This window comes from Hypanus sabinus, chromosome 7, assembly GCF_030144855.1.
Source record: "Hypanus sabinus isolate sHypSab1 chromosome 7, sHypSab1.hap1, whole genome shotgun sequence".
Taxonomy (NCBI): domain Eukaryota; kingdom Metazoa; phylum Chordata; class Chondrichthyes; order Myliobatiformes; family Dasyatidae; genus Hypanus; species Hypanus sabinus.
In genome coordinates, this window is record NC_082712.1 from 71,846,606 (window position 1) to 71,862,112 (window position 15,507).

The 15,507-nt window shown below is 42.2% G+C and overlaps 2 protein-coding genes across 2 annotated transcripts in view; one reads left to right on the plus strand and one right to left on the minus strand.

Moving 5' to 3' along the window:
- The first annotated feature begins 5,253 nt into the window (after positions 1 to 5,253).
- Positions 5,254 to 15,507, plus strand: part of LOC132396346 (neuronal acetylcholine receptor subunit beta-2-like) — a 62,741-nt gene continuing 52,487 nt past the window's right edge. Inside the window, exon 1 of the mRNA XM_059973860.1 lies at positions 5,254 to 5,364. Coding sequence (XP_059829843.1) covers positions 5,319 to 5,364 — 46 coding nt within the window. The 5' untranslated portion in view covers positions 5,254 to 5,318. The remainder of the gene's footprint in view (positions 5,365 to 15,507) is intronic.
- LOC132396345 (general transcription factor II-I repeat domain-containing protein 2A-like) lies at positions 12,300 to 14,629 on the minus strand. Its single transcript, XM_059973859.1, has 2 exons — positions 12,706 to 14,629; positions 12,300 to 12,620 (listed from the first exon to the last, which is right to left on the minus strand). The coding sequence occupies exon 1, from the start codon at positions 14,405 to 14,407 to the stop codon at positions 12,710 to 12,712; it is 1,698 nt and encodes a 565-aa protein (XP_059829842.1). The 5' UTR covers positions 14,408 to 14,629; the 3' UTR covers positions 12,300 to 12,620; positions 12,706 to 12,709.

The window sequence follows — 15,507 nt, forward strand, 5'->3', positions numbered from 1 at the left end:
TTAATTCATGGCTAATATTGATGTAGAGCTGCATGATCATAAGTGTTACTTTTCTGATGCTAATGCAGATCTCATCTGCTTGTAAAAGTCATCCCTTGGCACTAGTTCAATGAATTGATGCACTGGGAAGGATATTGAATGGTGTGGAGAAACAGAGGGATCTTCGACTGTCCATTCACAGATCTTGAAATGTAATGCAAAATGTCAATAAGCTAGTTAAAGAAAAAGTATGTAGATGCTTTCTTCAGGTAATTGAGGTATAGCATTTCAGGACAGGGACATTGTACTAAAACAGTGAAAAAGCTCATTAAGTCAATATATCCATTTCTGGTCACCACATTAGAGTAAAGCAACGATTGAACTGGGGAGGATGCAGAGGATATGTCAGGATAAAACAAATCTAGCAATGAGGAAAGACTGGATAAAGGAGGTTTGTTTTCTTTGAAACAAAGGAAAGTCAGGAAAGATTGAATTGAGATGCATAGTAAGGGGTCGACCTAGAGTAGATAAGAAGGGCCCACTTCTTTTTGCAGAAAGGTAAAGACTAGGAGGTATAAATTAAAATTCAATAATAAGAGGTTTAATGAGAAGTAAGGAAAAATGTTTCCATGCAATGGATGATAAGGTCTCGAACTCACTGCATGAAATGATAAGAGATGCAGAAACCCTCATCCCATTTAAGCAGTACTCAGTTGAAGATCTGTAAACTGCAGGGCCACAAAGCCATTGCTAGAAGGTGTAATTAGGCCAGGGATCACTTTGTCAACTGGTACAGATACAAAGGGTCAAATATGCCTGGTTGATTTTATGATTTGAGGCTGAGTTCTCTGTTGTGTACTAGCCAGTGAGAACTTTGGAAGATGAAGATGGCCGAGCATTCCATACCTAGTCAATTGGAGGATCTGGTGATACTCTGTTTCTTTCTCAAACAGAGGCCCAACCAGTTCCCCTTCACCAATTCTTTCATTCACCCAGCAGAGCTTATCCTCATGCTAAATAACTTCTTCAATTCCATTAATTTTCTCTAGATCAAGTGTATATTTATGGGCACTCACAGGGACCAAACTACTGCTGTCTTTTTGTTTGATATGTGGAAGAGCCTTTGTTTCAACCCTCCTCAGGCCCACTGCCACACCTCCTTATCTGGAGCATTAGTAGCAGCATTTGTCCCTCTTCCTGCACTCATGCTGAAATTGAACATTTAACCACTCTTGCAGCTGATGTTCACCTTGTGTCACCTCCAAATAGTCTCTCTCTGACTCTTCCCTTCCCTTTGTTGATCTGAAATATCTGCCTTCTTCCTTACCTGTGGTTTCTGCTCTTCCAGATTGGAAACTAACAAATTCACTGCAAACTCACAAGATAGATTGACTGTATTTCCTCCCAATCTAATTTCCATTAGAACTTCATTGATTCTATTTCATATTTTATTGATTCTATTATGGATTTATTGAGTATGCCCACAAGAAAATGAATCTCAGTATCATATATGGTGATATATATATATACTTTGAAAAATTTTACTTTGAACTTTTGAATTATTCCCTCAGTTCCTTTGAGGCCTTGAATTTGAGAAGATTTGGTATGTCACCAAAGATGCAGGCAAATTTCTACAGATGTACCATGGAGAGCATTCTAACCTGTTTCATCACCGTCCGGTATGAAGGGGCCACTGCACAGGGTTGTAAACTCAGCCAACTCCATTACGGGCACGAGCCTCCTCACCAACAACATCTTCAAAAGGCGATGCCTAAAGAAGACCCTGGCCATCAAGGATATGCCTTCTTTTCATTATCACCTTCAGGAAGGGGATACAGAAGCCTTAAGATGCAAATCCGACATTTTAGGAACAGGTTTTTCCCTTTTGCCAACAGGTTTTGGAAAGTCTATAAAGCCATGAACACTACCTCACTACTTTGCTCTTTTGTTCCACTATTTTATATATATTGCATATATTATTTTTGTAACTTACAGTAATTTTCATGTATTTCTGTGTACTACTGACACAGCACAACAAATTTCATTACACATAATAAGCCTAATTCTGAATTTACTCCAATGATGAAATATTCTGTGCAGGTGCTTCTGAAATATCTGCCTTCTTCCTTACTGTCTCTGTTCTTCCAGATTGAAAACTCTTGGCTGCATCTCAAGTATTTACCACATCTAAGCCTTTGCTCCTTTCTCCTTCTGGACAGAACAAGAGCTGAGTTCCCCTGGTCCTTACCTCCCCTGCCACTGACCTTTGCAATCAATGCATAACACTTCACAATTTCCACCAGCACCAGTTAAATTTCTCCACTAGACACATTTTCCCCTCACCTCTACTTGCTGCAATTGCTCCCTTTCCAATTCCTTGTCACTTCTTTGCCCCCACCTGCTACTCCTTATCACATAGCACTTCCCCATCTAATCGCAGGAGGTGCCAATTCCCTTCACATTGAGGAGCCCAAACTGCCATCCACTTCCACTTCTTCCCATTTAATGTATTGTACTGAGAAACCAATGTGGATTGAGTGAACTTCAATTTCCAGTTGCCTCGTCATTTTTATTCAACATTCTGCTTACTCTGATCTATACGTCTGTTGCCCTCTACATCAATATCCAAGTCATTTCATCTTCTTTCTGGGTATGTTGCAAGCTTCTAGATTTAATATTAAATTCTATCATTTAAATCCCTTGTTTTTTCTTCCTGTCAATATCAGAAACATTTCTGCTGCCTTACATAGGCATTTGATAAGGTACCCCATGCAAGGCTCATTGAGAAAGTAAGGAGCATGGGATCCAAGGGGATCATACTTTGTGGATCCAGAATTCACTTGCCCACAGAAGGCAAAGAGTGGTTGTAGACAGATCATATTCTACACGGAGGTCAGTGAACAGTGGTGTACCTTGGTGAACTGTCCTGACACCCCTACTCTTTGTGATTTTTATAAATGACCTGGATGAGGAAGTGGAGGGATGGGTTAGTAAATTTGCTGATGACACAAAGGTTGGGTGTGTTGTGGATAGTGTGGAGGGCTGTCAGAAGTTAAAGTAGGACATTGATAGGATGCAAAACTGGGCTGAGAAGTGGCAGATGGAGTTCAACCCAGTTAAGAGTGAGGTGGTTCATTTTGGAAGGTCAAATATGATGGCAGAATATAGTATTAATGGTAAGATTCTTGGCAGTGTGGAGGATCAGAGGGTTCTTGGGGTCCGAGTCCATAGGACACTCAATGCTGCACAGGTTGACTGTGTGATTAAGAAGGTATATGGTATATTGGCCTTCAGCAACCGTGGGATTGAGATTAAGAGCTGAGAGGTAAAGTTACAGCTATATAGGACCCTGGTCAGACCCCACTTGGAGTACTGTGCTCAGTTCCAGCTGCCTCATAGGAAGGATATGGAAACTATAAAAAGGGTACAGAGGAGATTTACGAGGATGTTGCTTGGATTGGGGAGCATGCCTGATGACAATAGGTTGAGTGAATTTGTACTTTTCTCCTTGCAGTGACAGACGGTGAGAGGTGACCTGATAGAGGTGCATAATGTGATGAGAGGCATTAGATAGTCAGAGGCTTTTTCCCAGGGCTGAAATGGCTAACACAAGAGGGCACAGTTTTAAGGTGCTTGGAAGTAGGTACAGAGGAGATGTCAGGGGTAAGTTTTTTACGCAGAGAATGGTGAATGTGTGGAATGGGCTGCTGGTGACGCTGGTTGAGGCAGATACAATAGAGTCTTTTAAGAGACTCCTAGACAGGTACATGGAGCTTGGAAAAATAGAGGACTATGGGTAACCCTAGGTAATTTCTAAAGTAAGTACATGTTCAGCACAGCATTGTAGGGCCAAAGGACCTGTATTGCACTGTAGGTTTTCTGTTTCCTTTTCTTTTTTGCTTTATATCATCCAGTCTGTTGAACATGTCCTTAAATACCAGAAACACACCAGCAACATTCCCTTCTCCTACCTACTACATTCGTGCCTGCACTCTATCAGAAAAAATCTTTACACACACACACACACCCAAACAAACCATTTCTCCAGTGTGATAAAGGGGCCTTCGTCTGAAACATTAACTGTTTCTTTTTTTCCCCACAAATTTTGCCTGACTGTTTAGTTTTCCCAGCATTTCCCATTTTCTGCTTTTCACGGAATCACCTGTCCACGCGGACTGTGATGAATATCTATGCCAATCCCACTTGCCAGTATTAGGCCCACATTCTTCTACTCCTTTCCGATCCAAGTACCAGCCCAATGGTTGCCTTCCCTTGCCATTCCAGATATTCATCAGCCTCTGGTCGGTTCAGTTTAACTATCCTGCCAGATAGTTCTAACCTCCTTACTGATAACAATACACATCACAGAACAAAAAACTTAATGTATTGGTGAAAAAGCAGGCAGCTGGAGGTCAGGCAGGATTTGCTAATTTCTCCCTACAAGTGTTGCAGGAACTGCAGAACTTATTATTTATTTACTACTGAGATAGAGCGCGGAATAGTCCCTCGCGCACTTCCAGCCTCGTCGCCCGGCAATCCCCGATTTAACCCTAGCCTAATCACTTCCACTGCCATGCACATAAAGAACACCTTCTTCTTTACATCCTTCCCCCACCTTCTCCCCTAATATAAACTATGTCTTTTTCCTAGATCTATCGAAGAGTTACAGACCTGAAATACTGACTGTTCCGCTCGCATTATCTGCTGCCTGACCTCCGGAATTTTTATCCATCACTTTCTACTTTCGATTCAATTTCTAGATCCTGCAACCTTTTTTTTTCCCATCGTCATGGCAACTTTGAAGATGTGGCATTGTTGGTCCAGAAGCCTGTCCCCCTCAGCAACTGCTGGGTGGACGGATTGACGAGGCGTGAGCAAGGAGTAGATATTCAAAAGTTTGTGGGAGTCAGTGCAATGTCACAGTGTAGAGATAGGATATGGAATGCTGATGGGTAGAGTCGGAGAGAGAGATAGGGACGGCCACAAAGGACAGTGTGCAGCCTGCAGCTATTTATAAGTACAGAAAGATAAAGGTTTATTTTGCCCATTCATCCGACCAGCAGAGAGTCTTTCCTCATAACCTAGACACCCAGTCCAATGGGGGTGACTCTTTCATTCACTCTCCCGTTGTTCACGACTTTCGTACTCGCTCTCTCCTCCTCCTCTCCACAATCTCCCCTCCCCATTCCGTTCTCGCCGATCCGGAGCCGGACTCGCCTGCTGCCTTCGTCAGCCTGCGTGCGGATCACAGGAAGCGAGAGCTGAGAGGGGGCTCGCTTCGCCTGTTCGCAATTCCGGCCTCACCTGGGTAACCAGAAGGGGTTCTAGGGGTGAAGACCATGCTGTTAACGTTAACAGTCTCCTTGCTGTTTCTCGTCTGCCAAAGTAAGTGCAAACTGGTCTTCCCGTGGTTATCGACCGGGGTGAATTTAACCAAATGTGGGGGAAATCTTATCCCAAAGGTACAGGGACAGGATCGCATGAGCTGATCTCTAGGAGCACAGTATTCGCAGATTTCACACCAATCGCAGTGTTACTGATGCAGCGCGTGTTTATTTCGGAGGATGCGGGAGGCTCTGAACCTGGGTCCCTCTGCTGTATATTCAGCAATGTCGGCGCTCGTTATAGTAACGCCATCCCACGGAACGATCTCTGCAGGGCAGCGCATCATCTCCCATTATCCGACTTGCCGTCTGAGTGGAACTTTCTAGAAAACTTGAATTTTGTGAATGGCAGCAAGAGTACTATAATTAGTTCCTAACCGGAAGCATTGACACAGTCCCGTGAGCTCCTGCAGAAATTGACACTCCCTACTCCAATTCACTCTTACTTATTTGAAGCTTATCCCGCTCTGCTCGCTCTACCTCCTACTCAAAATCCCGAAAGCGGACTGTCCGGGTAGGCCTATTGGCTCTGCCTGCCCCACTGAACTCTTATCCCGAGTCTATTCCATCCCCTTTGGTTCTGACCCTTCTCACCTACATCCACGGCTCTTCTCATGCTCTCGATCTCCGCACTAACTTTCAATTCCCTGTCCCTGACCGCCTCATTTTTACCTTGGATGTTCAGTCCCTGTACACGTCTGTCCCCGTTCAGGAAGGGCTCAAAGCCCCACACACAAAATGCTGCAGGAACTGAGCAGGAGAGTCGCATCCATGGAATAGACTGTAGTCTATGATTCGGGCAGAGACGTTTCAGCAGGACCGGAGAAAAGAAGATGAGGAATAGAGTTAGAAAATGAGGGGAGGGAAGGGAGAAACACAAGGTGACAGGTGAAACCGAGAGGGGGAGGGGTGAAGTAAAGAGCTGGAAAGTTGATTGGTTGAAGAGTTACAAGTCTGGAGAAGGGAGAATCTAACGAGAGGACAGAAGGCCATGGAAGAAAGAAGAAGGGGGGTGGGGGGACGAAGCACCAGAATGAGGTAAGGGGCAGGCAAGGAGAAAACGTGAAAGAGGGAAAAGGGGACGGAGAATGGTTAAAGGGGGGGGGCATTACTGGAAGTTCGAGAAATCAATGTTCATGCTGTCATTGGAGGCTACCTGGATGTAATATAAAGTGTTGTTCCTCCAACCTGAGCGTGGCTTCATTGCAACAGTAGAGGAGGCCATGGATAGTTGTATCGGAATAGGAAGTGGAATAAGCATGTGTGTCCACTGGGAGATCCACTTTTTCTGGTGGATGGAATGTAGGTGCTTGGTGAAGCAGTCTCACAATCTATGTCAGGTCTCATCTATATACAGGAGGTCACAGAGGGAGCACTGGACACAGTATATGACCCCAACAGGCTTACAGGTGAAGTGTTGCCTCACCTGGAAGGACTGTTTGGGGCCCTGAATGGTAGTGAGGGAAGAAGCAAAACGTGGTGGGGGGGGGGGGGACGGGAAAGATCTGCTTGGTTGTGGGATCCCATTGGAGATGGCAGAAATTGCAGAGAATTATGGAATTATGTGCTGGGTGCAAAAAGTACAGGCCCAGAGCCATCAAACACTCCTCATATGATAAGTCATTAAATCCCAGAAACATTTTCATGAATGAACTTTGAATCCTCTCCAACGTCAGCACATCCTTTCTTTGATAAAGAGCCTAAAGCTGCTCATAATACACTAAATAAGGCCTCAGCAGTGCCTTATAAAGCTATAACATTACATTCTTGCTTTTACATTCTAGTCCTCTCAAAATGAATGTTAACATTGCATTTGCCTTCTTCATCACTGACTTAACCTGCAAATTAATCTTTAGGGAGTCTGCACAAGGACTCAAGTCCCTTTGCACCTCAGTTTTTTTTATTTTTTTAAATTTAGAAAATAGTCTCTACTTTTATTTTTCCTACCAAAGTGCATGACCATACACTTCCCAACATAGCATTCCATCTGCTGCTTCTTTGCCCATTCTCCTAATCTGTCTAAGTCCTCTGTAGCCTCTCTGCTTCCTCAATACTAACTGCACCTCCTCCTATCTTAGCGTTGTCCGCAAACTTTGGAAAAAAAGGTTGAGAATCCTCAGGATTTTACTTGGGTTTTGGTTAACAATTCAACTAAAAGCAGCTTGTTCTCAATCAGTCAAACTTATCTGTGTCATGTTGAAATGAATCCAATCTTTGAGAAAGTGAACAAAACAAAAAGAAGATGCTAGAGGAACTCAGAGTGCTAGGTAGTATCAATGCAGAAAAGTGGACAGTCAAAATATCAGGTCACGACCCTTCACCTGGACACTTCATCTTCATTGTTGTCCAGATGAAGAGCTTTGACAACAGAAGTCAACTGTCCATTTCCCTCCATAGCTGCTGCCTGACCCACTGATTTTTTTGCTCCAGATTCCAGCATCTGTAGTCCCTTATATCAACAATGGGAAAGTGGTGTTCATTTCACTTTGGTTTCCCTTGGTAGTGGCAAGAGTGAGGACTGTGCTAGAGGGAAACCATTGAAAAGAACAAGTCTCATTTTGTGTGAGTTTCACTTGGCTCAATAAAAAGAAGTGAGGTTTAAATGGAGCGGCCACTACGGGAGTGGCATTTTTGCAGTAAACAGAGTTAGAGGCTTACCTCCAGAGCAGGGGTTCCCAACCTGGGGTCCATGGATTCCATGCTTAATGGTATTTGTCTATGGTTGAGAACACCTGTTCTAAAGGCTTCAGTGAGAAGAGGTGGTGGCAAAGGTTCCTGAGGGTCTGTTGGTTCGGCCAATAATAATAAAACTCTGAAGTTTGAGGCTTTGCCTCAAAAGGTTTCAGCAAGGAGCCACAGATGAGGTGCAGGCAAGGTTATTTTTAGAGCAGTTGACTAAAAGAATATCAAATTACAACTAAAGTAAGGATGCATAATCGGGTGATGTGTTGTAGCTGCAAGATGTCGGAGATGGTGGACCCCATTGTGATTCCTGATGACTACATCTGCAGCAAATGTAGGTTGTTTGAGGATCTCAGGCTCAAAGTTATGGACTGGAATCTGTGCTTTAAACAGCGCAATACAACAGGGCATGGGAGAGTTACCTGCACACCATCTTTCAGGAGGCAGGTTGATATTAAGTCACCTGGGAGCTTAACATCAAGGAGACATGAAATATCAAAAGTACAGATAGGTGAGCAGGGTTGGGTAGGGTAGCTTTGTTGGTAAAAAAAAACAATGAAATCATATTCTTAGGACAAAGTGCTGTAAGGTCAGAAGATACAGAATTCTTGTGGGGAAAATTAAGCTCAAGGGTAAAAAGACCCTGATTAAAATTATATACAGGTCTTCAAACACTAGCCAAGATGTGGGGTATAAATTACAAACTGGAGTAGAAATGACATGTAAAAAGGGCAATATTACAATGGCAGGTGGGTGCTCAGTAAGCAGGTGGATTGTAAAAATCATATTGGTGTTGGATTACAAGAGAAGAAGCTTGTAGAATGTCTTCAAAATGGCTGTCTAGATCAGCTTGAGATTGAGCTCACTAGTTCTAGATTGGATGATTTATAATGAACAAGAATTGACTAGGAAGCTTAAGGTAAAGGAACCTTTTGGAGCCAGTGAACATAATATGGAATTCACCCTGGAGTTCAAGAGGGAGAAGCTAAGATCAGATATATCAGCATTACAGTAGAGTAAAGATAACTACAGATGCATGATGGAGCAGCTAGCCAAATTTGATTGGAAGGGGACACCAGCAGGAATTATGGTACAACAACTATGGCTGGAGTTTCTGGGAGGAATTTGAAAAATGCAGGATCACTTTTGTAATTTATACAAAAGAAGCATTCTGAAGGAGGGCAACTGTGGCTGATAAGGAAAGTCAAGGACTGCATAAAAGCAAGAGAGAGGATATACAATATAACAAAAAAAGTTGGAAGCTAGAGAATTGGAAAGCTTTATAAAACAACAAAAGGCAACTAAAAAGCAATAAGGAGAAAAAGGATGAAATATGAAGTTAACCTAGCTAATAATATAAAAGAGGATAGCAAAAGTTTAATCAGATATATAGAATAAAAGGGAGGCAAGAGTGTACGTTGGACTGCTGGAAAATATGTTGGAGAATAAGTAATGGACCACAAAAAATGGTGGATGAACTGAATAATAATTTTTGTGTCAGTCTTCACTGTAGAAGACATCAGCCGTATGCCAGAAATACAAGAATGTCAGAGTCAGTATTAATAAGGGGAAAATGATTGAGAAGCTGAAAGGACTGAAGAAAGATAAATCACCTGGACCAGATGAACTATACTCCAAGGTTTTAAAGAGGTAGCTGAAAAGATTGTGAACGCATTAGTATTGATCATTGAAAAAACATTAGGTTTTTCAAATAGTTCCCGAGGGCTAGAAAACTGCAAATATCACTCCATTCTTTAAGAAGGGAGAGAGACAAAAGAAAAAAAAATTATAAGTCAGTTAGCCTGCCTTCAATGGTTGGCTTTATTAGAGTCTAATACTAAAGATAAGTTTTCAGGATACCCTCGGAAGTGCATGATAAAAGTGGCTGAAGTCAGCATGGTTTCCTTTAGGAAAGATCTTGCCTGACCAATCTGTTGGAATTATTTGAGGAAGTAACAGACAGGATAGACAAAGGGCTGTCAGTGGATGTTGTTTGCTTGGATATTCAAAAGGCTTTTGGCAAGCCACCATACCTGAGGCTGCAAAACAAGGTAAGAGCCCATGGTATTACAGGAAATATAATAACATGGACAGAAGATTGGCTGTCTGGCAGAAGGCAAAGAATGGGAATAAAGAGGACCTTTACTGCTAGGCTTACCGGTGACTAGTGGTGTTCTACAAGGGTTAATACTGGGTCTAATATTGATGATCTGGATCATGGTATTATTAACTTTGTGGTTACTTTAATGAATGCAGGGAGTCTGCAGAAAAATTGGAACAGATTAGGAGAATGGGCATAGAAATGGTAGATGGAAAACAATGTAGGAAAATGTATGGTCATACACCTTGCTAGAAGGAATAAAGGCATAGACTATTTTCTAAATGGAGTGAATTCAGAAATCAGATGTGCACAAAGTCTTGGGATTTCTAGAGCAGGAATGTTAATTTGCAGCACACACAAAATGCTGATGGAACGCAGCAGGCCAGGCAGCATCTATAGGACGAAGCACAGTCGCGTTTTGGGCCGAGATCCTTCGTCAGGACACCTTTAATAGCGGGTCTGGATCAAAGTATGATCAAAAAATTGAAGGACCGAGGAAGTTACAGATGGGGAGCAGTTAGAGAGGGTTTCACTGAACTCCCGTCGAAGAGAAGATTTGAACTTCTTCAGTGTAGGTGTCACTAGCAGAGGCTTTGCAGTAGTGAATTTGAAAACGCAAACATGAGGAAATCTGCAGATGCTGGAAGTTAAAGCAACACACACAAAATGCTGGTGTAACGCAGCAGGCCAGGCAGCATCTATAGGAAGAAGCACCCGAAATGTTGACAGTGCTTCTTCCTATAGATGCTGCCTGGCCCGCTGTATTCCACCAGCATTTTGTGTGTGTTGCTTGAATTTCAAGCATCTGCAGATTTCCTCATGTTTGTGTTAACTTGCAGGCTGAGTTGATAGCAAGGAAGGCAGAAGCAATGTTAGTGTTTATTTCAAGAGGGCTAAAATAAAAAATATAAGAGCAAAGATGTAATGCTCAGGTTTTATAATGCATTCGTCAGAACATATTTGAAGTATTCTGGGAGAGTCTAGGACCAGCAGGCACAGCCATGGGATGCAGTTTGAACAGAGATGCAAAGGAATTTCTTTAGCAAGAGGGAGGTGAATCTGGAATTGAATGTCACAGTTGCTTATGGAGGCCAAGTAATTGAATATATTTAAAGTGGGGGTTGATAGGTTCTTGATCAGTGAGAACGTCAAAAGTTTCTGGAAGAAGGAAGGAGAATAAGGTTGAGAGGGATTATAAATCAGTCTCGATCTTATGGTGAAGCAGACTCGATTGGTCAAATAGCACAATTCTCTTACTATGTTTTCTGGTCTTATTTTAGATCAACATCCTTCATTCAGTAATTTAATAAAGGATATCAAATCAACAGAAGGTTAGATAAACATACAGTAAAGCTTAAACTCAATTTGTAGTCCTGCTGAATGAAGATTGGTTCATGAATAGAAATGCATTTATGTCCCAGGGAAATGTATTCACAACTAGGAGAATATATTAATTTACATATTTGATACAACTATAAGATATACTTTTGCATCTGTTAAAATAGCCAAAAGTGCTTTTCAGCATTTTAATTTTCACAAATTAAAATATGACATTTTTAATATATTTAGAAGTAACAATATTTTACTTAAGCAGTAATTTGCTATTCATTTTGTGTAGGCTAAGTAAATTATGCAATTCAGCTGACAGGATTTAACAACAAACAGATCATAGATTCAGAGCTCATTTGGCCCGTCAGATCTACACAAATTCCATCTGTCACATCTCCTCACTCTTGTAGCACTGCAGATTGTTTTCCCTTTATTTCTACCATGCAGACCAGATCATAAATAGTCTCTGCAAAATACTGTAAGCTATTTTTCTTCATTTCCTAATCTCCTCTCACTCTCTGGTCCAGATGAAACTTCTTAACCAAAACATCGTCTGTCCACTTCCCCTCACATTTCTGCATGACCTGCTGAGTTCCTCCGTATTTTTGTTTGCTGCTACATCTTTTGTCTTACACATTTAACTCTTGTATTCTGTGAACTATCAACCAACGGCAACAGTTTCACTCTATTTGCCCTTATCTTATAGACCTCCACCAAGTTTCTCTTCAAGGATAAAAACACAGCTGAAATTCTTAGGTCTAGACCAGGGGTCAGCAACCTTTACCACTGAAAGAGCCACTTGGACCCGTTTCCCACAGAAAAGAAAACACTGGGAGCCGCAAAACCCGTTTGACATTTAAAATGAAATAACACTGCATACAACGTTTTTTTTGCCTTTATGCTATGTATAAACAAACTATAATGTGTTGCATTTATGAAATTGATGAACTCCTGCAGAGAAAACGAAATTACATTTCTGCATGCAACAAAAACATTTTGAACTCCGAAAAAAAGACGTTGGGTTGAAAGTTACTTTTAAGTAAAATACTCAATGTCTATTTGAGTCCTTCTTGTATTTATGAAAAACGCCGAACTTAAATTTTCCGCCAGCAGCAAACCAAAAATAACATCAGCCAGCTGTCAGCCTGAAAAATAAAAGGACTATTTCACTGAACAATGAAAAAATATGAATATACATAAAATAATAGGCAATTAAAATATTTATCATACTTGGTTAATGGGATTTCTGCTCCTGGACCTCAGCGCATAGCGTCTGCACATCAGGGCTGTATGACGTCACCTTCATCTTTACACAGGATCGCAAGCTGTCATCTGTGAGGCGTGCGCGATGTTTGTTTTTAATAAAGTTCATGTTGGAGAACACCTGCTCACATACATATGTGGATCCAAAGATCGACAGGACTCCAAGCGCATACTTTTTCATGTTTACATAAATGTCGGGCATAGCATTCCATGTTTCGAACACAAGTTTGTCCGGTTTTGGAAGGTTTTCAATATCACTCCATTTGTGATTCTGAGCAAGAACGGCCTTCTGACGGGCAACATCTTCAAGGTCTGCTGTCAAGCGTCTAAACTTGGACACCCATATGTCTTTGTCGGCTATGTCGGCCAGTTCCATCTCAAGATCAGGTTGACTCACACCTGCCAATGCAGTTGTATTCAGTAGGGAAGGATCGATGCTTAAGGGAGTGACCGGGAAGGATAATGTGTTTTTTTCCTCTCTGAACTCACAGAAGCGTTTCCCAAACGATGTTTGCATTGCGATGATTGCAGAATGTAAATACTCCGAAATTATCATGTCGTGACCTTGTTTGAACTCTCTCAAATTGGGGAAATGAGACAAAGTGCCTTTCTGTAAATCTCTGGCAAGCACTGTCAACTTGCGCTCGAATGCCAAAACATCCTCCAACATGTGCAGGGCTGTGCGTCCTTTCCCCTGAAGAGCTGTGTTCAGCGTGTTCAGGTGCGCTGTCATGTCTACCATGAAGTGTAGCTTTTCCAGCCACTCTGGCTGTTCCAGCTCAGGAAAGGTGATCCCTTTGCTGCCCAGGAAAGTTTTCACTTCTTCCAGACACGCGACAAAGCGTTTCAGCACCTCCCCTTTGGACAGCCACCGGACTTTGTTGTGCAGCAGGAGATCAGAATATGCGCTTTCCAGCTCGTCCAGTAACAAACGGAATTGACGGTGATTTAAACTTTTTGCCATTATTTTATTGACAATCTGAATGACAACATCCATTACTTCTGTGCATTCCGGAGGAAATGTTTGAGCGCACAGTGCCTCTTGGTGCAAGATGCAGTGAAAAGTCAGCAGCTTTCTGTCCAGCGACTTCTGCAGTAAAGCCACAAATCCCTTGTGCGTTCCCGTCATATTCGGTGCCCCATCAGTAGCTACTGACACCAGATGGGTGGTCTTTATTCCTTTGGCTCTTAAACAATTCAAGACAGCCTCACAGATGTCCTCCCCCCGTGTTTGGTCTTTTAGAGGTATCAACTCAATCAGTTCTTCCTGTGGCCCGGCAGAGTTTACATACCGGCAGAACAACGCTATTTGTTCAATATCACCTTTGTCTTTAGACTCGTCACAGGCAATCGAGTAGGCCACAGCTGAATTGATGTCTTTAATTTGCTGTCTTGTGATGTCTTCTGCCATTTTTATGGTTCTGTCTTTGACAGTCTTTGCAGAGAGGGGCATATCCCTGATTTTCTGCACAATTTCACTCTTGTTTTTAAAGTCCGTGAATAGATGTTCTGAAATCTTAATGAAAGATTCTTTTATATATTCACCATCTGTAAACTGCTTCCCGTGCCTGACTATTTCCTGAGCGGCAATATAACTGGCGTATGTCATTGATTTTCCAGACTTCATCCATTTCTGGAAATGATTTTTGCTCAGATCAACCTTCCGCATCAGTTCCGAAACGGCTTTTTTTCTCTCATCTCCATCCGGATATTTTTGAGAAAAGGCTGCGTGTTTATTCTGGAAATGCCTTGCGACATTTGACTTTTTGTTGTTTGCTGGTTTCTCATTGCATATTAAGCATACCGGTAAACCAGTCTCGTCAACAGTGAAAGCAAATGAATCTGTCCACGTATCATTAAACGTTCTGTTTCCTTCAGTCACTTTTCTTTTTTTAGAATTCTCCATATTTGGCTTACCTTGGATCGAAAAATTAAAGAAATCGCGCACTGGCGGGTGTCAGGTATTGGCAGTGGTGACGTATATTAATAGCGATAAAAACACGTTGTAGCGGTGTGCTCACGCAGTCAGTAAACTGCAGTCGAATAACTTTGTTCGAACTAAACAGCCTTGCTTTTAAGCCTCCCTCAACCCAGCCCCCATGGACGCAGATGCTGCAAAAGACGTGTACTCACAAACCCCCGTAGGCTATCTCCCTTAGCCGGAATGCTGGCTAATTGTGAGCCGTTTCGGATGTGCCAGGAAATGTGTCGCCACACTTAGATTGTACAAGATCACCATAATCTTCAAATTTAGAATTACATTTCAAAAGCTAACAAACTAACATAAAATACATTTTAATTAAATACTGACCAATTATTTCCCAAAGCCACAGGGAGCCGCAGCACAGAGGTGAAAGAGCCACAAATGGCTCGGGAGCCGCAGGTTGCCGACCCCCGGTCTAGACTGTTCTAGTTAGACCTTTCTGCATGTTCTTTAGAACATCTAAATGACTTTTGAGGGCCAAATCAAAACTTTAATGCACATACAGACAAAAACTTGGAGTGCTCTATTGATGAAATGTGGCCTGCGTGCTTGGTTCAGTAATGTTAACAGATAAGCTGTCACATACACTCAGTGGCCACTTTACTGCCTATACCTAATGAAGTGGCCAGTGAGTTATGTTCATGGCCACCTGCTGCTGTTGACCATCCAGTTCAAGGTTTCACCGCAGTTGTAGCATGCGGTTACTTGAGTTACTGCCACCCTCCTGTAAGTTTGAACCAGTCTGGCCATTTGCCTTGGACTTCTCTTATTAAGAAGCGATTCCC